The 24,669-nt window shown below is 61.2% G+C and overlaps 1 protein-coding gene across 2 annotated transcripts in view; it reads right to left on the reverse strand.

Annotated features, from left to right (window-relative positions):
- ALPK3 (alpha kinase 3) overlaps positions 1-24,152 on the reverse strand; it is a 35,824-nt gene extending 11,672 nt beyond the window's left edge. The window contains exons 1-5 of one of the 2 annotated variants that reach the window (XM_036012317.1): positions 23,962-24,152; positions 20,319-20,357; positions 16,945-17,066; positions 6,664-6,781; positions 4,932-6,108 (exon numbers count right to left, since the gene is read on the reverse strand). In XM_036012317.1, the coding sequence (XP_035868210.1) occupies positions 4,932-6,108; positions 6,664-6,781; positions 16,945-17,066; positions 20,319-20,357; positions 23,962-24,104 (1,599 nt within the window). In that variant the 5' untranslated portion in view covers positions 24,105-24,152. The remainder of the gene's footprint in view (positions 1-4,931; positions 6,109-6,663; positions 6,782-16,944; positions 17,067-20,318; positions 20,358-23,961) is intronic. The other variant, XM_036012318.1, reaches the window with a different exon arrangement.
- Positions 24,153-24,669: the final 517 nt, after the last annotated feature.

Consider the following 24,669-nt stretch of genomic DNA (forward strand, 5'->3'; position numbering starts at 1 on the left):
TAAAAATACGTAATTCAGATGTATTTGCATTAATCAGGGAACTGAAAGTCCTCCACGGAACATGGAACCTCAAGTGAGTGGTGCAGGCAGCAAAAGCAGACGGGCCTGGGGAACGGCGGGAGCCACCGGGTGGAAGTCCAACTGACCGAAGAATTTCAATGAAAACGTTTCTCCAACGTCTCTTACAACCAGTAAGATATGAACAGACAAAAAGGCCTCGGAGCCAACAAACAGCAGTTAGTGATCCACTAGAACCCCCCTTTGACTTCTGATACTCTAGGGTTAGGAAATATTAACGTGGACGTGAACCCGCACATTGACAAGGAAACTCGGCCTTCGCACCGAAGGCGCAGGAAGGCAGGGCAGAGCGTGTGGCCACAGCCGCCCTCCCCGCCCCCCCCCCCCCCCCGGCCGACCCACCCCCGAGTGCTGCCGCACCCACGCCCGCAGCATCCCAGCCTCCAAGGCCTCTCCGTCCACACTGCCAGAAACCTAATCCGCGCTGCCGGCGATCCTTTCTTGCCGGGATGACTGCAAAGCCTCCTAATTGGTACCCAGGGCTCAACTCGTCACCTCTGCTAAACGCATATCCTGGCTGCAGCCCAAGGGATCCTTCCAAAACACAAATCTGATGCTGACACTCCCCTGCGCAACGACCTCAGGGTGGCTTACCCTCACTGACCGGATGAAGCCTGAAGGAGCAGAGTTTTAGAACACTCTCTCTGTGGCCAGCAGGCGGACACGGGCGTGGACGCAGCCTGAGCACAGCCGTTTGGCTTTGTCCAAAACAGTGAAACCAAAACACTTCCGCTCTTTGACCAACAACTGCTCCCCGGGCGCCTGTCCTACGGATGCGCTTTCACGGGCAGGTGGGCTCGTGCACACGGGTGTTCGCTGCAGCGTGGTTTGCAGCAGCAGAAGACTGTAAGTTACCTAGATTCTGTCAACACAGGACTGATCCAATAAATTATGATACAGCCCTATTCCAAATAAATAAAACAAACATACAAATAAAAAAGCAAGGTGCAAAATAGAAAGTATCATGTGCCACTTTTATGCAGAAAACACACAAAAACATAACATTTGTAAATGCGCAGAAAATAGCTCCGGAAAGATGTCCGAGATGCCAGTTATGGACACTGGCTTCAGGAAGAGGAACTGGGTGATGAGTGAGGGGAGGAGGGAAGATTTAATACTCTCTAATATCTCTGATCCTTTCTGAGATTTGTCCCACATGCACGTGACACCTGCTCAGGGAAACCCAAGTAAACGGGGAAGTAAGGAGGTGAGCCCTGCCACAACCACCGAGGCCTGTGCTTCAGCAGGGCCCCGGGCCTGTCTCCCCAGGCCCGCCCCTCGGGCCCCTCCACCCAACCCTCACTCACCTCACCGCCCACCGTGCTGTTCTACGGCCACTTTGCGTTTTCCCTGCTGGACATTCCCACCCTTCTCCTGGCCACCTGGAGCGCTGCCCCGCGTCGCTGAAGACCTCGCCCCGTGTCTTTCCTTCCGTGGAGACTCCTGAGTTCAATCCTCCCCCCCCGAAATGTTAGTGGCTTCCCACCCCACGCACCCCTAGCAAGGCACCCCATCCTGCCACCACACCTCATTCTGGGTGGCGGCTGTTTGTCCTACAGTCACGTGCGGCCCGCTGGCCTGCGAACCCTCCGCCTGTGCAGCGGGCCCAGGCCTGGCCCCAGCCCGGGGTGGGGGCCCGCACTCAGCACTGCGTGCCGCGTGACTGGGCGCCTCCCGCACGCCTACAACCGCTGACTCCCTGGCGTGCATGCGTGTGTGTGTGTGTGTGTGTGTGTGTGCGCGCCTGCGCCTGAACCGTGTGGTGTGTGGAGATGGGAGCGGGATGTCACGTGTTCCTCAGAGATCAAGTGGCGCGAGCCTGAGGGACCTAGCTGGCTCTCTGGGAGCCTCTTTGGTCCTGCACCTCGCCACCCGTCTCTCTATCTTCCCCGCGGGTTCTCGGAGGTCAAGGACCTGGCCTGCGGCGCCTTCGCACCTTCACTGCACACCCAAATCAGTTCCAGATTGATTTAAAAGTCAAATAAAGCAACTCGAACAATAAAAGTTATTTTAAGATGTAGACTGATACTTAACCTTAGAATAGGGAAGGAAGACATAAACGCTACGGAGGAAATGATTAAAATGTGCACACTGCGGCCACATAAAACCATTCACAATGAAGTGTTTCAGATAAATTTTAGGAACCGTGACAAAATGCTCACGAACTAATGAGAGGCAGAGAAAACAGGGTATACAACTGAATTAGAATAACAGTACAAATCAGATTTAAAAACTAATAAAGTTACATACGTAAAAAGACTGCTAGGCAGACCAAGACATGCTTTCTGTATGTTGGAATCACAGGTGAGTTTTTGTTTTCTCCTTTGAATTTTTAGGGCTTTACCCCATACTTTCTCTTATGGCCACATGTTCCTCTCATGACCCAAAGCCAAGGTATTTTTTAAAAAGATTTGGGGACACAAGCACAACTGTGTTCACTGCAGCCACTGTTTATAATTTCCAAAATACGGAAGCAGCCCAAGTGCCCATCAGTGGATGAGTGGATAAAACAACTCTGGGATGGGTAGGCAATGGAGCACTACTCAGCCGTGAAGAAGGAAGGAAGTTTTACCCCTTGCAACAGCACGGGTGAACCTGGAGAGCACTGTGCGCAGTGCAATAAGCCAGCCAGAGAGAGATAAAAACCATGGGATCTCACTCACACGTGGAACTGAATGAACAAACCGAACCAACGAGCACGATACAGACTCACAGAAGGCGAGCAGGCGGACCGCTCGGGGCGGGGGTGGGGAACGATTAGGGGGACAGGGATGGAGCAGAAGGGAAACAGGACGCGTGGGCACGGACAACAGTGTAGTGGCTGCGCGAGGGAGAGGGTTATACGAGGGATAAATGGTAACGGAATTGAAAATTTTTAATAGCATTTTTTTAATTTTAGAAAATGATTTGTTACTATGAGAATATGAAAACCAGTCATATTCAGCCACCAAAAAGCTACAGCTTCAAAATATACACAGATGTGAAATACATTCTTTCACACGTGTACTTCACATTTATTTAAGTGTAAGAAAATTGTTTAAAAGCCACACGCCCCTTTCCAGGAACAGCAGAGCCACTGCGGGCCGCCTCTCCCGGGCCGGCGTGGCCAGAGCCCTGCCTCCCCTCTGACAGGCAAGGGGACCTGCCAGCACACTGCTGGGGTGCCGCGCACCCCTGCGGGAGGAGAAGCCAGATGCACGCCCGCACCTGGCTGCCAGCCTGGTCACTCCAGACAGGAGCTCCCCGGGGGCCCTGCTGCCCAGCCTGCAGGCTGTCGGGCCACCGGGGCCCATGCCCGCGGCTGAAGTCTCGAGACCCAGCGTGAGGGTGGTGAGCAGACCCCAGAGGCTCTGGCCAGAGGGTCACCCCGCTCGAAAGCCCTACGAACGCCCGTCCACGCAGACTGACCTCAGCACCCACGGAAACAAAACCGTCCCCCGCCTGTTCGCCCCGGAAACTGCTCTCTCCCCCTCCTTCCCCAGGGAAGGCCCCCCCTGGGAAAGGCAGTCCCTCGCCGTTGTCCACGAAGCACCCCCGTCCCTTCGCCCTCCACAGGCGCTGCAGCAGGCCGTCCCGCCTATGAGGCCCGCCCGTGAGGCCCGCCCGTGAGCCCCGAGAAGCCCTCCGTCCTCTGCCGACACCCATGAAGCAAGGCTCGCAGGGCCCCTCCTGGGTCCCGGGGGGCCCAGGCTCCCGCTCCCTCCAAGAAACGGTCTCCGCGTAGTTCCCGCCAAAATGCCGTCTCCACTGAGGGCCGCCAGACTTAGCCAAGAGAAACCCAGGACGCCTGGGTCCGTCTGCGTCTCAGACAAACCACCAGTAGCTTCTCAGCATCAGTGTCAGCATGCCCCCCCTCCCTTACCCACCCCACCTCCACTCTGGAAACCCGTTATTCCCGCCCTTCGTAGAAGATGCTGCTGTCTTCGGTCTGCCCCCCCGGAAAACACTGTCTCCCTGAACTCCTGGGAAACGCCGCCTGCCCTCTGCCCCCCGAGCCACGGAACAGCGACCCGAGGCGACAAACCCCTTCCCTTCGGCCCACCCTCATCAGATGCCTCAGGCCGTCACGCACCAGCCCCCTTCTTCGAGGAGGGGAGGCTCCCAACCCGTCCCCACACGAAGCATCACCTTCTCCCTGCCGGCTAGCGGATCCCCAGCAACGCTGACACCCCTGTTCCGAGGCACGACAGTGCGCCTGCGCCCCAGCGTGCCTTTACCCGCGCCGCTCCTTCAGCCGTCCACAAGCACCGGGCCTGCGCCCGGCGGCCCGCGGCACACCACTTCTCCCCAGGGCTCCGGGAAGCAGCTTGCAGTGTTCCTCTGACTGACGACGGGCCCACGGCCCCACGGTGTCTGGGACAGTCCAACTTGCACGCAGGCGCACCTGGCTCCCAGCTCTCAGTAAGAACCCCTGTGCAGCCAGAACGTCCCGGGCGGTTGACAGGTTTCAAGTCTTCTAATGGCGTCCGGCCGAGGCCCTCGGCGCACTGCGGTGTGCTCCCGCTCCTGCCTCCCCCGCAGCGTGGCCTCCACCGGCTCCCCCTGCCCCAGACCCTCTGCCCCAGACGACTTCATCCTCCTCCACCCCCTCTGGGGCACGGGCCCTTGGCTGTGAGCTCCCACGCTGTCAGAGGAGAGGGTCACAGGGAGACCGCGCTGCCCACATGCCTGGCACCGGGAGACTGGCCGGGCGAGGGCCAGGCCCGTGGCCCCTGCTCCAGGCTGGCGCTCCGTCCCGCCGCGCCCCTGCTATAAATACCCCCCTGCTCACTGGCTGCCACGCTGCTGCAGCAAGAGTTTCCGTGAAGTCAGCTCCCCAGAGCGACCCCCGGACACCTGGCACCCACACTCACCTCTCCTGGGGTCCCGAGGCCTGCTTGCCTGCACGAGGGGCTGTCCCGCGTGCTGTGCTTCCGCCGGGAGGGGGGTGTAGGCACCTGGGCCCCGGGTCCCGGAGCTGGGCCCAGGGGAGGGTCGGGCTTGCCGCTGGCGGTGGGCTCTCCTTTGGGCTTTGGAGGGGCAAACCTCTTCCAGTTGAAAAGCCTGCCCGGCCTCGGGGCCGCGGGCACGTGCTGGCCAGGGGCAGCAGGCCCCCCCTCATCTCCGGCTTCGCCGGGTGCTTCCCCTGAGGGTGTCTCCCCAGGGGCCCTGCCGCCCTGTGCCTGGTGCCCGTCCCCTGCCCGGGTGCTCTCCAAATACATGTCCTTCAGGGAGAAGCGCACTTCGGGGCCTGGGCCTGGGCCTGGGCCGAGGGCCGGGGCCGTCTGGGGCTGGGCTGGGGAGCCCGAGGCAGACGCCGGCTCCCTGGTGCCGTCTGCCCCTGAAGGACCGGGCACCCGGTCTCCGGGCCAGGTCTGGGTCCGCACCGCACCCGCCGGTCCCTCTGTCCCGCGGGGGTCGGGCTTGTCTGAACTGGGGACGCGGTGTTCGGAGCGGTGGCCCCGAACCGCCTGCTCCAGCGCTGGCGTCTGCAGGCCGGGCTTCGGCTCCTCGGCTTTCTTCTTCTTCTTGGCCCCGGACTCCTTCTGGGGGGCTCGCTGAGGCCCCAGCTCCATGGCCTCGCAGAGGTAGGTCAACAGGCCGTGACCCCCGTCCTCCCCGTTCTCAGGGGCAGCCTCCCCATTGGTGGTCACCTCTCCGGGGGCAAAACTGTCCGTCAGGCCCAGCCCCGGGTGCTGACCAGGCTCCGTGTCCCTCTCCTGCCAAGCTGCCGAGGTCCTGTCCTCAGCCTCCCTGGTGGGGGCCGAGGGGACCGGCCCCCCGGCCCCGCTCAGCCGCCGCTTTCGCTGGAAGCGGTCGGGGCTGAGCTTGCGCAGGGTGTCCGCCTCTCCCGCCGCCTCCTTCCCGTGCTTCCAGCTCTGCTCGATCTCGCGCATCTTTGCCGCAGCCTTGCACTTCAGCTTGGCGAACCAGCGCTGGTGGATCTTGTACTCGGTCATGGTGCCCACCTCCAGGACGCCCGAGCAGGACACGATGCCCTTGGTGTTCCGGGCAGAGGCCTGGTAGATGGCCGCGTCTTCTTCTTGACACCTGGAGGCAGGAGTGCTCGCTGCCAACCCTGCCCCTCCTCCCCGAGGCCAGCGCCTGGCAGAGCCCAGCGAGCTGCCCCAGTCTGGACAAGCCACGCCCTGCACTTTCCACTACACTTGGGGAAACTGAGGCCAGCAAGGTGGGGGGGGGCCGGGGGGAGCTGGCCAAGATCTTGCTGTTCCCAGGGGATTAGACTTGGGCACGGGAGAGCTCCCTTCAGAAGCAGGTGACCCACACAGCCCCTTGCGAAGGATGACACAGGAGCTTTTTTCGGCAGCTGACCTCACGGAAAACGTTGCTGTGGGTCCAGCCCTCCTGCACTCGGCTCTCTGGCCGTCACAGATTCCCCCACCCTAGCCTCGGGGGGTCCCGGGCACGGGCAGGTGGACACGGCCCACCGCCAGGTGGTTGGACTAAGCAGCAGAACCCCACCCTCCACCCCTAGGGTCTGCCTGGGCCCCTTCATGCAGGGACTCCACTTCCGAGGGCAGGCCTGGGCCACAGAGCCCTCGGGGGGGGCCAGCGGAGCAGAGCAGAGCAGCCCCGCCCCCTCACCTGTAGAGCTGCAGGGTGTGGCGGTTGCCCTGGTGCGTGATCTCGTATTTGGGCAGGCCGCAGTAGCGGTCCAGCTCCGTGTCGTCCTTGTACCAGGTCACCTCTGGCTCGGGGTACCCTGAGGAGGAAGCAGGAGACCGGGTTGCGGGAGGACCGGTTCTCAGGCGCGGAGGGAACAGGAGGCCAGGGCTCCCTGACAACCACCGGAGGAGACCGGCCCGGCCCGCCTGCCCCAGGAGGGCAGGGCTGTGGAGCGGCTCGACGAGAGCTGCTCCTTCTCAGCAGCCGGGAGGCCAACGTGGAGGAGAAAGCTCCTGGCTTCCCGGTAGGAAGAGAAGCCAGAAATTTCTAGAAAGCCTTGGCTGGTAGCAGTAAGCTCCCTTTCTTCAGCGGCCCGTTCTGTATCCTCAACTGTACTGATGGCTCTGTCTGCAGGGGTGTCCCCCAGGACCAACGCCACTGGCAAGAGCCCTCCTCCCTGCACTCTCGGAACCCGAGCTGGTGTTCGGTGGCACAGCTGAAACGCCCACCCGCCTGTTCCCCTCTGTGCGGCTGACCGAGGGTCTTCCCAGGCCCTCCCCTCGGGGACTCCCAGCATGACCCACGAGGAGAGATTCCCAGTGTTACAGTCACGCGGTCCCTGCGTCCCCGGCCACAAAACTGGTCCAGCGACAGACGCCCAGGCCGCTAGTCCACATCATTGACCCCGGGCTTGGGAGTCAGGGCGTGGAGACAGTCCACACTGGTGTGTGGAAATGCAACTTGGGAGGGCATGACCATGTTCTGCCACACGCACTGAGAAGCAGGCAAAGCTGGTCTGCGGGAAGATGGGAAAGATGGAGTCGGCGTTCAGGACAGGAAACGAGCTCGCAGCCAGAGACAGCCCCAGCGTCCCTCCCACCCCGGGCCCCGCTCCTCGCCCGGCCCAGCCGCGCGCTGTCAGCTCCACAAGAAACCCGTCAGCCGCGCCGAAGAGTTCAGCCAATGCCCACCGGTCTGCAGCTCGCATCAGGAACCCGAGACTCCGGACGAGCATCCCCTCGGTCACACACGCTCAGTGCGTGCTGCCTGCCCGGCGGGAGGCTCCGCGGGCGGGTCTCCGCTCTCAGCCCAGCTACTGCTCAGCAGAACAGGTAAGACGGGTCCCCGCCCGAGGGAGGGGCACCCCTGCCCCACTGTCTGCGGACAACCTGCCCCGACGCCTCCCTGAAGCCCCCCCCCCCCCCCCGACCCGGCGCACCTCCCCGTTTCATCAGACGCCTCTCCAGCAGCCGCCCCTGCTCTGTCCTGCATTGGCCAGCGTCTCCCCTGCTGAATCCCCCTGCTGCATCGCCGTCCGCACCCAGGCCTGCTGCACCGGCCCTTCTTTAGAGAGACGCCATTCCACCCCAGTCCCCTTTAGCGCCCGCTCCCCTTTCTCTGTTCTCTCTCGCAGAAGCAGCAGCTCAGAAAGACTGGCCTGCACTCCTCTGTCTCACTTCCTCTCCTCCAAGCAGGCCTTCGCGCCCACCGCTGCCCCCAGACTGCCCCTGTCCAGGGCGCCCGTGCCTCCCACGGTGCCGAGTCACCGCTGATCCTTACGTCTTACCCTCCCGACCCATCGCACTGACCCCTCCCCGGCCCTTCCTGAGACCTGCTCCTCATGTGCTCCCAGACACCACTCCTTGGGGGACTCTTCCGGCTTCACTGGCCCATGTTCCTGATCTCTCTCATCCTCGCCACCTTGGCCGGAGGATGGGCGATGATGCCCCAGGGCTCCAGCCTCGGAACCACCTTCCTTCCCTCCTCCACACAGCCGAGGGCACCCAGTCCCACCCTGGGGCCTCCGTGCACCTACATGCTTGCGACTCCCGTGCTCACACCTGCAGTCTGCCCGCTCCCCGGACGTCCACTCGGAGCTCTGACAGGGACTGCAGCTAACGCGGCCCGACCGGGGTCCTTGTTCCCCCGCCAGGCCAACCCTCACACGGCTCCGTGAACGGCAATGCCATCCCTCTGCTCCAGCACGGGCCCAAACCACGGAGGTGACCCTCTGTCCCTTCCTTTTCTCACGCCCACCCCACCCCCACCGGACGACCCCGAGGGCCCTCCCGGCGGAGCAGATCCCGGACGGGTTGCTCGTTGCCGTCGCCCCCGCCAGTCTGGCCTACGCCCACAGCTCATGCGGGTCTGCCTTTCCGCAAACACCTCCTCCCCGTCTCGCTGCTCCCGTCCTGGCCTCGCTCCAGCCGGCCTCAGCGCGGCAGCCAGGCGGAGGCTGTCCCAACAAAGCTGGCCAGGGGCTCCTCTGCTCGCAGCACCTCCACAGCTCCCATTTCGTTACGGCCTCCTGGTCCGGGGGCCCCTCAGCGCGCCGGCCTCGCCTCCTGCTGCCCTCTGCCGCGCTCACGGCACCCCGGGCACGCGGCCCCACGGGCTCGGCCCTCACCCGCCATGTGAGCATCACGCTGCCGCTCCCCAGCTGTCCTCGCACCACCTCCTCAGAGACGCCCCCCCCCCCCCCCCCGCTGCACTTCCTAATCCTCACACCGTGTTTGCCCTCACAGAAGGCACGGCCACCCGACACGCTACCCTCCGTGAGCCTGTCCGTGTGTGCCCGCCCTCGCCAGCTGCCCGCGGACATGCCAGCGGCATGACTCACCGCGCTCCTCGCCGCTGTGTCGTCAGCCCCCAGAGCACTGCCTGGTGCGGACTCACGCCGCTCACTGAGTATTTATAGGTGAATGAATGAAGCAACCCCCCGAGTGCTCGGGGTGCGGGGAGGGCAGCACGCCCCCTGGCTGGGGGGTCAGGAAGGGCTTCGCGGCAGGAGTGCCTTCTGAGCTGGCCTTGAGTGGGGGGGGGGGGGGGGGCCAGAGAGCGGGGTTCAGCGCCTGCACTGCCCCTTGGCAGCACCGTAGGGGGACCACGTCCCCATCCGCCTCCCCCCGACGTGTGCCCTCTGTGGCAGGAACTGTGCCTTCCGCACGGCTCCGCCCGCTCCCGAGGCCGTGCCTGCATGCACACAGCGGTGACTCAGGGAGACCTGCCGGACGAGCGGGTGCGCGAGGCAGGACGGGAAGGCGCGCCCGAGCAGAGCCGAGGTGACGGGCGGGTGGCCCGAGGAAGGACGCAGCGGTGGTGTGTGGCAGCGGAGGGTGAAGGGCACCGGGGGGGGGGGGGGGGGGGGGCGTGCGCAGAAGCAGGGAGCACGAGAGTCAAGGCCGCAGCTAGGACGGCCAGGGACGAGCTCTGGGCAGCCCAGACTGTAAAGCAAACCCCACGTTTCCACCCCGAGCTAAAGCCCTGGTTACATCACTGCGTGTGTGTGCGGCCAGGGCCGGCACAGGTGTCCTCACCACCCCGTGGGATGATCTCATCCCCGCGCCGCCCGCTCAGGGCCCCCCCGCCCCATGACCCGCCCGGCGGGGCCGCAGCCTCTGGGGCACCCGAGTCTAGCCAGGCTGGGGCGAGGGGGCAGGGGTGGGGAAAGAAGAGGTCACTGAATGAACCCCAAAGCCTCAAGGCCGGGGCCTCCGCCCCCAGGCCACCCACGGGCACCTCTTCACAAAGCCGGGCCGACCTGACAGCTTAGGGCTCCGTGGCAGCAGCGGGTTTTGGAAACAGTGTTATCTGGGGAGGAACACGGCCCTGTCCCGGAATAATAGGACCGTACGCTAAAACAGCGAAAGCGGGAGAGGCCCCTCACTCCCTGCTGCGCACATGTGCTCGCCCCAGTGTGCGCCCACAGGCAGGTGTGCACACACACATACTCGGCCCTGGCCAGGGGAGCCCACCCAGGCGCTGGAGGCTGCGGCCTCTGCTTCTCGGCCAGCGGGCCTGAGGCTGGAACCCGACCGACCCGGGGACGTGCAGCCTCGTCCCGACCACTCCCGGTCTGGAGAGGCTCGGATTCGAGAGAGGAATCGCGATGAACGGGCACCTGGAGTCTTCAAAGGGCCTTCGAGCACGAAGCTCCTCCAGCCCTGGTGACAGCGTTGTGAGAACAACTGCCAGCACGCGCTGAAGACTCACCGTGCGCCACACACTGAGCTGCACGCTTTCCACGCAGTGTCCCATCTGACGCTCACCAAAACCCCGCGAGGAGTGCCAGCAACCCCCAGTGTGAGGGGGAGGAGGCCGAAGCCCAGGAAACGAAGCCCCCCTCCCCCGAGTCCTCCAGCGGCGTGGAGGAGAGCTGGAACTCAAACCCCTCTTCCGTAGGGCAGGCGGGGCAGCGCTTCGTCCCCATTTCACGGGAAAGGAAGGGGAGGCTCCGAGGAACTGAGGAACGCACCCAGGGTCACACAGCCGGCCCAGGGTCACATAGCCCTGGCCCCCTGTCCCCATTTCTGACGCCCTTTCTGCTGGGGTTCCGGGACCCACACCCAGCAGTCACCAGTCAGACTTCAGGTCTCTGAAGAGCTTCCTCAGGAAGGTGGTTCTGTCTAAAGGCTCAGTCCCCTACCCGCCTGGCCTGTTTCTGGTGCTTCCGCCTCCTCCTGCCCCAATATGTGTGTGTATACACACACACACACACACACACACTCACGCCCCAACGCAGAGCCCACGACAGAGCTGAGGAGGGCGAGGGGAGGAGGCCTCCATGCTGAGCAGCGGCAGGCAGCCTCGAGGAGCCCCTGGAGAAGACAGGAGCCACAAGGCCAGCCAAGGTCCACTATCCCCCACGTGTCCACTCTGAGACAGAAGAACCTCAGGGTCGCACCCTTCCTCTCTGAGCCCCAAGGGGACGCCTCACGGCTCAGCCGGCATGGAGTCGGCAGGGGACCAGCACAGACGCCTCGCCCTCGCCCGGGCTGGGCTCCGACCCTCCAGGAAGGCATCACCCGCTCCTGGCAGCGTGCTGGTGGGGTGGCTGACTCATCTCGGCCCCGTTTAAGAAATGCTGCCGCCAGGGTGGGAGGCAGAGGCAAGTGTGGCTGCTGTCTCCATGGAGACGGGCCGGGACTGCCCTGCCGGTCTCACCCGAGCCCAGTCTCAGCCGCCCATCCATCCACCACCCACCTTTCCAGTCTGTGGAGAGCCAATTACCTTTTTCTATTTTTGATTTTTTTAATTTGTCACTGAATTTATCAGGGTGCCGCCGGTTGATCAGGTCACGTGAGCTCCGGGTGCGCAGCTCTGCGACGCACCAGCTGCGTGCCGCGGGGTGGGCCCACCGCCCCGAGCGCGGTCCCCTCCCACCGCCGCTCATCGCCGCTGCAGCCTCCCCTGCGTCCCCCGTGGGGGCCGCTCCCTCATCTGGTTTCGTGCGCTCTCCGCTCGTCCCGCATCCCCCTCCCAGCTCCCCCTCTCCTAGCCAGTCTACGTTTTCCCTTTTCTCCTGGCTACTGGGAAAGGGCTTATTTACAGCGTGCCACGGTGGCCACAGACAGCTCTGTCCTGCTCTGCTGCATGGAGCTCGGGTAGCCTGAGGGTTTGCGTGTGTGTGGAGGTGAGGAGGGGAGAGGGAGCTAGGCACAGCACTGGGCAAGGGTGCGGAGGTCGGAGACCGCTGGGGCCCCAGCGGTCTGAGGGCCCGGCCTGGTGACAGTGCCGCAGATCTCAGCAGGGGAGGGGCTCCCAAGTAGAAGCCCTGGCCCCGGCTGGTCGCATGGACACGGGTGTCATGGCAACTGGGGGGAAGAGAGTTTCCTCCTTTGGGTTGGGGCCTGAAATGGAAACACTTGCTGCCGTGATGACATGGGGTGTTCCATGAAACACCCCAAGATTCTGGAAGTCAGACTGGCGTCAGGCTCTCTGTGTGCCTCTCGGAGTCCACGGCTACAAAGGGCAGAGGACATGGCGGGAGGGAGAGCCGTCCCCGAGCCTGCACCTCTCGAGCGGCCCGAGGCCCCCACAGCAGGTACTGTTGCCAAGGCACTGAGGCTGCAGCGGGACAGGACGGGCGGCGTGGAAAGGGGGAGAGACCCGGGCTTGTTCACAGCACGGCCATGTGGCGACCGAAGGCTGAGCGCCTCCCCTGTGCCGGCGCCCAAGAGGCGCGATGTGTCGGGTGTGGGCTCTGACCTCGCAGTCAGTCTTGGTGGGGAGAGAGGGACGTGCCAACACGCTGTGCTGCGGGGGAGCGAGCAAGAGCTCACCGAGCACACACCGAAGACGACCCCCGGAGGACGCGGCCTCTGAGCCGGGCCCTGCAAGATGAGGAGGGATCCGCCAGGCCACAGAGGGTGGGCCTCTCGGTAGAAAGGCCAAACAAGGAGACCCTCTACTTTCCCTCTCTCCCCCGAACCACCAGACCACGCCGACGAGACTGTTCCTCAGACATAAAGGCACAAGTGAGGGAAGAACCGGCGAGGAGAGCGACGGGCGACAACAGCGGGAGAGCGGAGAGACTCCCCAGCAGACCAAGGCAGCCGGACCCTGAGCCAGCAGGGAGGAAGCCGAGAGCCCCGCTTCGCACTCCAGAAAACCCCCAAAGGGTGTAAGAACTGCCCACGATGGGCACCTGGGACTGGGGAAAAAGGAGGAGGAAGAATGTAAAAAGGTGCTTGAAAAACAACCAGACCTCTGGGTCCCCTCACCCACTTGGCACCACTGGGTGACAGAGCCTTCCCCGCCACAGCCAAAGCTGAGGTTTGTAACCAGAAAGATAAAACTCTGCCCCGAGGGTAAGCCAGTTGAGGGCACGCCTATTCTACAGAAAAGAGGAAAATGTAACAACCATATGTAGACAGTAAGTGTTTTATGCAGAAAGCCCACTCAACCTTTAACCTGTGTATTTCCCATAAAGCCTTCACCCCCAGAGAAGATGCTGGGGACCGTCCCCTAGGGGGTTGTGGGGTCCGAGAGGAAGGGAGTGCAGCAACACTGGCAGTTCCCCACGGCGCCCACCCAAGCCGCCCTGCGGGGAAGACCCCCGAGGTCAGGCCCTTCGGACCTGCTTAGAACTTCCCATCAGCTTTTTAGTCACCGTCTGTCCGTCACTTCCTAGCTGTCTGAAGAAAGCTTGTAAATAGGAGATTATGGACCAAAAATAAATGGAAAAAGTCAGCGGTAGAAAATGTAAGTTACACAGGGAGACAGAAACTTGTTAGAAAATTATCATTACTAGTCTCAGACAGTAAGCAGAAGATGTCACATTTGTGGAAAGAACAGGACACTACAGAAAAGGATCTCACTAGAGCTCTCAGAAGCTGAGGGTGAGAAGCCCTGAAAGACAGCAGTGAGGAGACGCCCAGAGAGCAGAGCAGAAGGACAAACAGATGAAAGGGAGGAAGGGTCAGAAAATGAGGCAGGCAGTCCTTGGGAGCAGGTGCCCACACTGGGGGGGTTCCAGAGAGGGCAGAGAAAACGGGGGAAGAACCAACGTCAAAATAATCTCCGATGTCCCAGAACCGAAGGCATTCAGTTTCCACAGTGGAAGTGCCCAGGCACGCCCCGGGGTGCAGAGACACGCATATCAAGATACACCGTTATGAAACAGCAGGGCTTTCTTACAAGCTACCGGGGGTGCAGGGGGGAGGATGGTCTCATGCAAAGAAGTTGGAACCAAACTGTTTGGAGCTCCTACTGCTCCAAACAGTGACATGAGGAGCAAGAAGGCAGTGGAACAAGCTCTTCAAAATTCTGAGGGAAAATTAGTATCAACTTCAACTTCTATACCCAGCCAAACTGCCACGTGTGAAACAGAGAAAACAACACTTTCAGACCCCAGCTGTCTAACGCCTACTTCCCATGTACTCTTCCTAGGAAATTACCAAAACGAAAATGTAAATCAAGGAGGAGAGAAACGTGGAATACGAAACACAGGAAGCTGATTCCAGGGAAGAAACGAAGGGCGTCCACCAGAAGACGGGGAAGGGGGTCCCAGGACGCCCGCTGCACACGGGACGCAGAGCAGCGAGTCCCGCCGGGGCGGAACGGCTCGGGAGGGGCGGGCTGAGGGCCGGGCGCCACGAGGCCTCTGGCTGCCGCGCCGCCCCCGGGCCCTGCCGGCACTCCTGCAGGACGCTGTTTGGCGCGGCGGCGCAGCGGACCCGGACGAAGGGAGGCTGAGACCCAGGAGGACAGCGGTGGTCGGGCCTCAGCGCAGACGGAAGACTGGAGATCTGCGAGAGGAACGTCTCCAAGGAGGCACCTGACAGAGAGCCAGTGCAGTGACCCAGCAGAAGACGGCACCAGAAAGCCACTAGAGGGTATAAGAAAAATCAGCAACAGACCCCAAGAACTAATTAAATGAAAAACTAGTTAGTACCAAATTAGTTAGTACTTTCTAGTGGAGTGTTAACTTCAGGAAAAACAGAAGAAATACAATCACAGTACACTACAATGTCAGTTATGAATAATGTTGTGCAGATATAACAAGGTACGCAGCAAATATTGATTTGAGCAAAAATTATGTTATAACCATATTGAGGAAATAAACATGGGTAGCTGACAAAATTGTGGTAGAGAATTAATTCTTCATCTACCATGAAAAGAAGACTAGATAGCATCTAAACTTGCTATCTTAGCAACTAAGACTCAAAATCAGCAGTATTGCCCTGACCAGTGTGGCTCAGTTAGTTAGAGCGTTGTCCCATACATTGAAAAGTCACAGGTTCGATTCCTGGTCAGGACACATACCTAGGTTGCAGGTTCGATCCCTGGTCAGGGAGTGTATAGGAGACAATTGATTGATGTTTCTCTCTCACATCAATGTCTGTCTGTCTCTTTCTCTCCCTAAAAATCAATGGCCATACCCTCAGGTGAGGATGTAAAAAGAAGTTAGCAGCAGTCACATATTGCTCAGTATTACAGAGATGTATGCACACCAGAAGCCTCAGCTAAAAGCTGAAAACAGTTGCTTCTAGGAAAGGGTGAAGTGCTCTGTTTTGATATATGCCTTTTAGTATAATTTGGAGTGTTAAATGATGTGCGTATGTTAGTTTTATTTTGGTAAAATAAAATTTAACTTTCTTTAAAAAGGAGGATTAAGGGCTCTCCACGTGGGGAAAATAGCGCACGCGAAAGCACGGAGCTGTGGTGCAGCCACACCCACCCGCCAGCGCCGTGGGAAGGCAGGAGACGCGGGTGTGTGCAGGCGGCATCTGAGGCTGCAGAGCAAAAGCCGTCTCTCCTCCTCCCAGCTTTGGGGGAGCTGTTCCAGCGCCCTCTGTGAAACCCGACAGATAACAGCCCTTCGTGGGGTTGTGTAAAACTTCAGCGATGACGGAACCAGATGAACGCTGCAAAGCGTGTTATGCTGCACAGAGGTAAGGGAGGCAGGCACCTCTCTGTGTCTCCTGGAAGGGACGGTGCTCTCAGACCGGAGCTCGGAGGGTCCTGGGTTATGGGTGAGAACCACGCCGGGGAAGCCAGTCCCGGGGAAGTGGTTTAGCTGGCTGGAGCAGACAAGCCCCCCAGAATCAGGGCGTGCCACGGCTGGAAACTACCAATGCCCTTGGTACAAAATATGCACTTGTGGAGGGAACCTTGACCCGGAGCCCTCGAACTGCTGGCTACACAGCTGGCAGGGGCAGGCATTCATCCGTGGGCCCTGCACGGCCTGACGTGGGTCAGGGTGGTGCGGTGGGAGAGTCTGCAGGGAGGCCTGGGGGAGGGGCAACGCCCGGGCCCTGCTTTCCAACCCTCCACCCACCCCTTCCAAGCAGTACCGCTCTGCCTCCTCGTCCACCGACCCGCTGCTTCCAACCCTACCACGGAGCTCTGTGAAATGCAAACGACACTGGCTTATTTTCTAACACAGTACTTATTGGGTGCCAGGTACATTCCAAATGCTGTGCAGGTGACACGCATTCAGTCTCACAATAAACCTATGAACTTCATGCCCCGATCACCCCCACCTGACAGACGAGGCGCTGGGAGGTTATTTAACCTACTCCGTACCACACAGCGGAAAAGGGGACGGGCCGGCACCCTAGGCCAGGCGGTCTGTCTCCAGGGCCTGCCGTCAGAATCACTGTCCATCACCATCTCCAGGTCTGAGACTCCCAAGCCTCAAACCACTCAACTCGTAAAACAGGGAGGTTTGGAGAGAGGGCTTCAAAGACGCCTTTCAACTGAACAGCTCCCTCTCTCGGAACTCAGAGTCGGGCGTGCGCGCACCTTTGGGCCAGGGGCCCTAGCTGGAGGCGGGTTTGGTCTGTGAGAGGGGCAGGGTGGGGCAGCTCCAGCACGGGAGGCCAACAGGGCGCAGCCCACGCAGGGAGACGAGCCGGGAGAGGAAAGGGACTGCAGTGCATGCACAGCCCGTCCCCTCCGCTCTGGGAGCGGCCCGGTCTCCACAGCACCCTCGGGCCTCGCTCTGTGGACAGAAGGGAGAGATGGCCGAGTTACCTGTGATGATGCAGGTAAACCTGACGTCGCTGTTCTCGGACACGGCCTGGGACTTGAGCGTGGTCTCGAACAGCGGCTGGGTCTCCTCTGTCAGCTGAGCAATGATGGAGCAGAAGGTGCTCCTAGGAAAGGCAAAGGACTATTCAGAGCAGCCTACCCCCAGCTTACCGGAGCCCGGTGTGTCTAAGGCAGCTTCAGTCTTACCGTGTCCATCTGCCATCCAGGCCATGGCCAGCACCTGATCAAGTCTTTCTTCAAGGAAGCCCAGGCCTCTCGGCCAGGTGTCGGCAGCCAAGGCGCCAAGGCGCTGAGTGGAACCCGGACCCAGGCCCACTGCAGCAGGAAGGCTGCTGACCGCCGGCCAGACCGCTGAGTGCGCCGGACGCCGGCTTGGCGCCCCAACCCCATCCTTGTTAGGGGCCTTGCTTCACCCCCCACCTTCTACCAGGGAAGCTCGTCCATGGGGAGACCCAGCCTCAGGGAGGGAGACTCCCTCAGAGCAGAGCCGCCACTTGGGCCAAAGAGGAGAACCCGGTCAGCCCTGAAGGACACATAGGTCCCAGGAGCTCAGGAGCCTATCCTAAAGCTCGGGCTCAGGAACAAAAAAGACCCTGCATTTGTGAGCACAGACCTGTAGCAGACAAAGAATAAGCCAGTCAACACCAGGGGCCTAGACCCCAGTTCCTAGGGGCACTGGAAAAGAGGGACTCACATGAACTCTGACCCTACACAGGGCTCTAGACCCGCTGTGGGCAGCCAGCCATGGCCCCCGCTCCACTCCGGGAGACCACACGCTCAAGGGGACACATGGCTGGCAGGTCCAGGCCCAGCCAGCAGGACTGCCAAGCTGCAGACAGGACTTCCAGGTTCCCCGTGACGGTCCCTCTCCCAGAATTCAGAGGCATTTGCGGGCACACGGAGTCCAGCACAGACGCATCAACACTGCCCAGCATTCACAGTCCGCTCCTTCTTGGGCAGGGGAAGCAGACCACCACACCAAACCTCTGCGTGGGCCAGCAGAGACTCAGGCGTCCCCAGGCGTGAAGCGTGACCACACAGCCAGGGTGCTCGGTGCACAAGCCGTGCCCAGCCCTCCCCCCTCCAAATCCACACGCCCTATCGTGAGCAGCGGGGGCAACTGCGAGGAGAAAGACAAGTCACCCAAAGCTGCCCTTCTCTGTGCCTCGGAGCAGGGGGTGGTCCCCCCAGGCAGTGGGCGCCTCCCCACGACCTCCTCCCCAGGAGAGGGCAGACAGAGCGTCTGTGGGACAGCAGACAGGCGCTGCAGCTCTGCCCCTTCCAGGTCCATCTGTCGCTGCCCTGCACGCCATTCCGGACTGGAGTCTGAGGGGACGGGCTGCGTCCCAGGGGGAGCGTCTGGACCGCCGAGGGAGCAGCCCTGGCCTCTGAGCAGGAACGCCGATGTCTGGGCCTTGCGGGAGGGCGGAGACGACCTAGACAGGGCGCTCTGGCCTTCCCTGTGACCGGGCGCTTGAGTGAGGGTGCAGTTAGACTCCCAGGACGCTCCCCGAGACACCCGCACCTACAACTCATCTGTCCATACATGTCTTTTCCTGTCCCTCCAATCCGCCCAGAAACAGAGGGGCCTTCGGGACCTGGGCGGCCCACCCCCGACACTCCAAAAACACGGCCGCCCCTCGCTGCTCTCACACGAACAGCAACCACTGACTTCGGGGAACCCTAAGTCCCAACCCACCGCTTCCAGAGGAGACGGCCATGCCAAAAGCAATCCCACTTCCATGATTCTGCAACTAATTCGAGACATTCCTAATTATGTCCTCCATGCTTAGCTTGAATCCTACCTTCCTCACGAACACGAGCCTGGATCTAACATCCAGCTTAGGCTCTCAGCGACTAAGCTGCGTGAGCAAGTCTAAGAAAATAACTTCGACTTCCGGGTGAGCGAGAAGACACGGAACCAAGCTCTGCGGTGACCTGCAGAGGCGAGTGCTCGTGCGGGACACTCAGCAGGGACCCGTCCGGTCTCACCGCCTGCTCTGGATGGGAAAGAACGCTTCTCACAGCACGCCCTGCGCTGTATTGGAAAAGTGCCTTCACACTGGAAAAACACAGTAACTGAAAGCTGGGCCTGAACGAGAGCCCTCCGGGAGGAGTGGGCCTGGGGTGCACGTCCGGGGACAGTAACTGCACGCACTGTCGTGTTCCGCTGAATGTCACGTGCTTCCTGTCCCCACCCTCCAAACCGTGGGGACGTGGGACAGAGTAGGTGTGCTGCTTGCTTCCAGTCCCCAAGAAGCCAGGAAGCCCACACATCTGGAAACGGCTGTCCCCACCCGACACCTCCAAGTCCTCCCAGCTCTATGACCTCACGTGGCTGTCACAGCCCAGTCACGTGTTTGCCAAGAACACCGGGATCCTCGCTTCACATGGTGTTCACAGGAAGCCAGCCTTGGCCTTGGGTGGGTTGTTTTGCCTTGCTGTAGAGAAACTTCCAAGACCATCTTTCAGCACGGACCAGGTCCCACCATGACCTAGTTGCAATAGCCTTTCTCCCATCCAGAACCAGGCTCCTCACTCTTCCCCCATCAAAGGAAACCTGCGTGGTAGGTGCTCCTCACCTCCGAAGACATCATTAGCTATGGAAGCCACTTAGCTCCTTAGACATCACTCTCTGTGTAAAGAAACTGTAGCCGACTCTCCCCAAATCTACCAGTCTGAGAGGAGCACCAGACAGGGAATGCTCCAACTCTGACTGTAATAGTTCAGCCGACAGTTCAGAGAGCGGTCCCCGGCTCGGGAGGCAAGAGGACAGCCACTCCCCGGGCAAACCTCATCTGTGGCCCGCTCGGGCCCTGCCGTGGCTCTGCAGTGGGTTCGGAGAACAAGCTAACGCAGGAAGACACTAACGCGGTGTCCCCGGACCTCCCGGAGGCCGCAGGCTGCAGGGGTGGAGAGGAGTCACAGGAAAGGGAATTCAGAGTGAGAGGTGGTAGGAGAACATAAGGGACTGAAGACAAATAATGTACGGCCATAGTCCGGATCAGAAGGTGGGCAATAAGGTGTCAAACCCAGATGTGTGGTTACAAAAACCATGAAAACCTAGTTCTGGTCCCACAGCGCCTCTCCCGGGGGCACAGAGACACAGCGCAGGCTCGCAGGCCCCTAGCCCGTTTCTGGGCCCCTGCGCCCCTTTCAAACGGTCCATGCAAGCATCGAGCGTGGCCCCTGTGAGACCCATGCTCGTGTGAGTGCCTCTCACATTGTCACCCGCCCCCCAGCCCTCCCCTCGCCCCATGCAGCCTGGTTAGTGCACAAGCAGTCACCCACAGGCCCCTCAGCGTCCACACCCGAGGAAAAAGCAGTCAGAGAAATATAATGCAATATGCATTTACCTTCCAGAGCTGGGGTGAGACAACCGGCTGCTCGATAAGCTAAGCAAAAACAGCAAACGGAATCATTAGGCCAAACAAGCGAGGAGGCGGCGGCGGAATCAACAACCGTCTGCGGAGCATTGACCGGCCGTCATCTGGGGCCCAGAGGCCTTTCTATTAAAAGGGCCCAGCTGTCCCGGCCAGCCTGCTCCGGTTAGCAAGCGGCCTCCCCGCGGCACACCAGTCTGTCCGAAACCAAGAGCTCGTTAAACACAGCAGAGTTCAGGGAAACGGTTAGGCGGAAAGGAGGCCCGTTGGGGCTGCACTTTGGGAAAGATGTGTCCAGGCAGTTCAGTCACTGCCCCCAAGAGCGGGGCTCAGAGCTGCCCAGCACGGCTCCTGAGCCTGCGGCACACCAGCCGGCAGGCGGCTCCTGCTTCAGCTCTCAGCTTTCGGGGGAAGAGAGCCCCCATCCCTGGAAATCCTCTACGAAGCTGGGGAGGAGACAGATGGCTTGGAGAACGCCCATTAATGTGTTAAAGTTCAGTTAAAGAGGCCACACAAGGCACACCAGCTGGGACGGCGGAGAAGAGGAAGAGAAAACAAAGCAGTTAACTCAGCAGGAGCCAGGAGGCACCCAGCTCCGTCAGGTCAGCACAAGGCCTGCTGTGCCTCAAGCCCTGGACATCCCTTCTGCCCTGGGGCAGCTGAGAGTGGACACTAGCTAGGGGCTGTGTAGGCCACTGCAGGTGAGAAGACCCACCTAGGACTGCCCCTTAGAGGAGATCCAGCCCGCTTGGTATGAGCCAACTTTTTACCTCTTCCCCCACCTTCCTAACGCAAATACCTCCAGCAGAGTCCAGGGCCACCACCTCCCACAGCTCCCTGGGAGACGGCAGGGGCCGCCCCATCCACATCACTGTCCAGGGCCACCACCTCCAACAGCCCCCTGGGAGACGGCAGGGGCCACCCCATGCACATCGCTCCTTGCCACTGTCCCTACCACGGGACTAGCTGCCATTCACTGTCAGCAGCCCAGCCTGCTCAATGGCACGCACGGCCTACATCTCTAACCTCCAGGAAGCTCCACTGAGAGCCTACCTCTTCAAAATTAAAAAACTAAATTCATCCTCTAGCCCAAAACATGGCTTCTGCTCCAGTGGCTACATGGGACACCACCAGCACTCACCCCAACTCCGAAGCTCTGAACCTGCCATTCTGGACCCCCCTCTCTCCTCCAACCCCCAGGTTCAGCTGATGAACACTACTTGGCCCTTCTCTCTCCCCTACTCTCCACTCCGGCTACTGTGTTCTCATCCAGGCCCTTATGGCTCCGTGTCTGATGACCATCTCAAACCCCTTCTCTTCACTCTTCATATCACACCTCTCCTCTGAAAAAAAAATGCTACAGCCCTCCCTCCAAATACCATACTGAGTTTCTACTCCGTGATCGGGCACGTCAGGCCTCCAATCTGTCCACGCTCCCACTAGAACCACGGTTCCCTGCTTCCCAACATTCAACAGTAACCAGGCGTGTCCCTAACTGGCGTGACGCATCCCTTGCTGGCCTCTGAGCCCTCACGTTTGTCCTCCCTGCTTGGAGAGCCCTCTCTCTTTCCTTCTGCTCAACTAAATCCCGACCACCCAGCCTTCAAATCCAGCTCTTTTTGTAGCCTCTACAGCCCCTAGCACAGTGCTAGGCACACGGTGGGTATTCAACAACTGTTTCGTGGAAGGAAGGGAGAGACAGGAAGAGAAAAGAGGAGTGGGGGAGGAAGGGAAGTGCATCTTTCAAACAGGAAGGGTCCTGACCCGCCCCCAGAAGGAACGGCTGCTCCAAAAAAGAAGAAAGCAAGAATGCAGCTGCCTTTGCTCGGAGCTTTAACCATCCTGCCGAGGCAGCCTGGGAGGAAGCTCCCCTGGTTCCAAGGCACTGGCCAACTCCATCCTTTCCTGACCATGAACTTCCTTTGCCTTTCTCCTCAGAATCGAGAGATTTCTCCTTTGTTGAGTCTGGATTTCTTCCCTGGGAAGTAGAGGGAGAGAATCAGCTAATTCAGAGAGGAAGATGACGGGTTGGCAGCTTCCACCTGCGGGTGAGTGTGCAAGGCACCGGACCCAGGCCAAGACTCCTGCTCGGCCAGGCCGCTGGAGAGTGAACCGTGTCCAGCCCCCAGTCATTCTCCGGACGGCCCGGGTCCCTGGCCCTCCCCGTTCTGCCGGTTTCAAAGCCACCCTGTCTCCCTCCCTCCGCCGCTGCTGTCTCCAGGAACGGCCCTGCTTCCCTCTCCTGAGTGTTCCACTGCTACGGACAAAGGCCAGACACGGGAGGCGGCACTCAGATAAGTCCCCGTGATAAGTGTGAGACAAGTGTGAGGTTCCCCCTACAAGGCAGTCGGCTCCACCACGGGCTGGATGGAATAAACGGCCAAATTTTGCTTCATTTTTTTCATAGAGCTGGAGGTTGGGAGCCAGGGGCCTTGTCCAGTCTGACTCAGTCATTAACACAAGCCCTCAGTCCTGCCCCAGACATGTGACACCATTTGACGAGTTTTATGCAGAAACAGGTTCCGGTTACATTTGAACTTTTCCGACTCCAAGGTCAACAGAACTCAGCCAATTCACGAGGAAGTGCCTGGGACTTTTCCTAAATGTCCTTGATGCCTATTTTTGTGCCGTTTCAGGAACTGAGGACAAGAGGTGTCCAGACAGCTTCTCCAAGCGGCTGTTTTCTGCTCTGCGACAAGCCAAGTCCTGGGGCTGTGACACTATCCCAGTAGCCAGCCGTCACAGTTTCCTTCGGAAAATATGCTGGGGAGCTGGAGGGAAAACGAGCTGCCCAGAGGGGTCAGGAAGTGCCCGTCTCCGTGGCAATGCACGTGTCCCTGTGTGTCTGCCTCTCTACTGTCTGTGCGTCTCTATATTTGGGATAGCCCAAGTCCTAAAACAAAGCGCCCACGCCTCCGTCCCTCTTGGAAGAGGAAGGAGTAGAGGGCACATCAGTTCAGCCCCTCCCTTGGCAGCCCGCTCCCCCAAACTGGGCAGGGCGATTGGCTCCCCGAGAGCCACACACTGGGAATCTTCGGACAGGGCCAACCGCACCCCATCCCACCCTGTCTCCCCTTCCCCCCACCAGCCCCCACAAAGATCCCAGGGAGACTGGAGTCCTAGGCCCAGAGGAAGAACCTCCCTGGAATCGGTTTAGATCCTCCCCGTGACCCCTGCCCCAGCTAGGAGCCCCCACTCCGGGCGCTCCCCCATGTCCCACTCCCCCACTCCCCCAGCTGGTGTAGCTCTCCCCTCCCTTCCAGCCCGGAGGAATTTCAGGCGCTCAGGCTTCCTTATCGCTCCCTGTGGCATCCGAGGCCCGGGAGTAGCCTGCACAGGCGGGCGAGGGGCCCTGGAGCCGGGGCGCGGCAGGGGAGATAAGGAACCCTCCGGGCCCCTCTGAAATCGCCCCAAGGAGGCCCTTTCTCCTCTTGGGCAACCTCGAGTAGAGCGAGGCCTGAGGCCCACAGGCCGTGAGGGGCCGTGAGGGACGTGAAAGGACGGGAAGGCCAAGGCGGGCCTCCTCAGGCCGGGACCCCACCCCACCCCACCCCACCCGAGGCCTTGCTTCGGCCTGGGTCCTCCCGCCCCCGCCGTCCCCCGGGGCGCGACTCACCTGGTCTCCGGCCGCACGCTGAGCAGGTAGCTGCGGCTGGTGGGGCTGGGGGTCCACACGGGCCCGTCGTCCTCGTGGTAGCCCCGGGCCCCCGCCCGTCCCCCCGCGCCCCAGGCTCCGCTGGCGACCCTCCGCGAGCCCATGCTGCCGCCCAGCCCGCCGCCGCCCGGCCCTGGCCCCGCGCGCGCCCTCCTGCCCGCGCGCCGGTCGCCGCTCCCGCCCGCGGCTGACTCGCGCCCCTATTTATAGCCCGGGGCCGGCTGTCACCTGCTGCTGTCCCTCCCCCGCTGGCCTGCGGGCCGCCGCGGCGGCCTCTGAGACGCCGGGGGGCGCCGGGCCGCCCGCCGTCCGCGGGGGCGCCCGCAGCAACGCTCGACGTGCCCGACGTGCGTGCGTGCGCACGGCGTGCACGCGCGGGGCGGCCCGACGTCGACGTCGGGGCAGGGGCGCAGACGGCCCTGGGAGCCGGGGGCGCCGCCCCGGGGGCCCGGCGCTGTTCGCCTTCCTGCCCTGCTCCGGGGCCACTTGGCAGACGTGGAGGCCGAGGCTATGGGCCCATGCGACGCGGGAGCTGCCCAGGTCCCCGGGAGCTGCGTGGAGGGTGCGAGGCGAAGCCCTGCGAGACCGGAAGCCGGGGAGAGCCAGGAGGGACGCGACGCGGCTCGCAGTGCCCGCGGCCCGCTGCCAGGCGGCAGCCCCCGGCTGACC

This window comes from Phyllostomus discolor, chromosome 12 (genome assembly GCF_004126475.2).
Source record: "Phyllostomus discolor isolate MPI-MPIP mPhyDis1 chromosome 12, mPhyDis1.pri.v3, whole genome shotgun sequence".
Classification (NCBI taxonomy): domain Eukaryota; kingdom Metazoa; phylum Chordata; class Mammalia; order Chiroptera; family Phyllostomidae; genus Phyllostomus; species Phyllostomus discolor.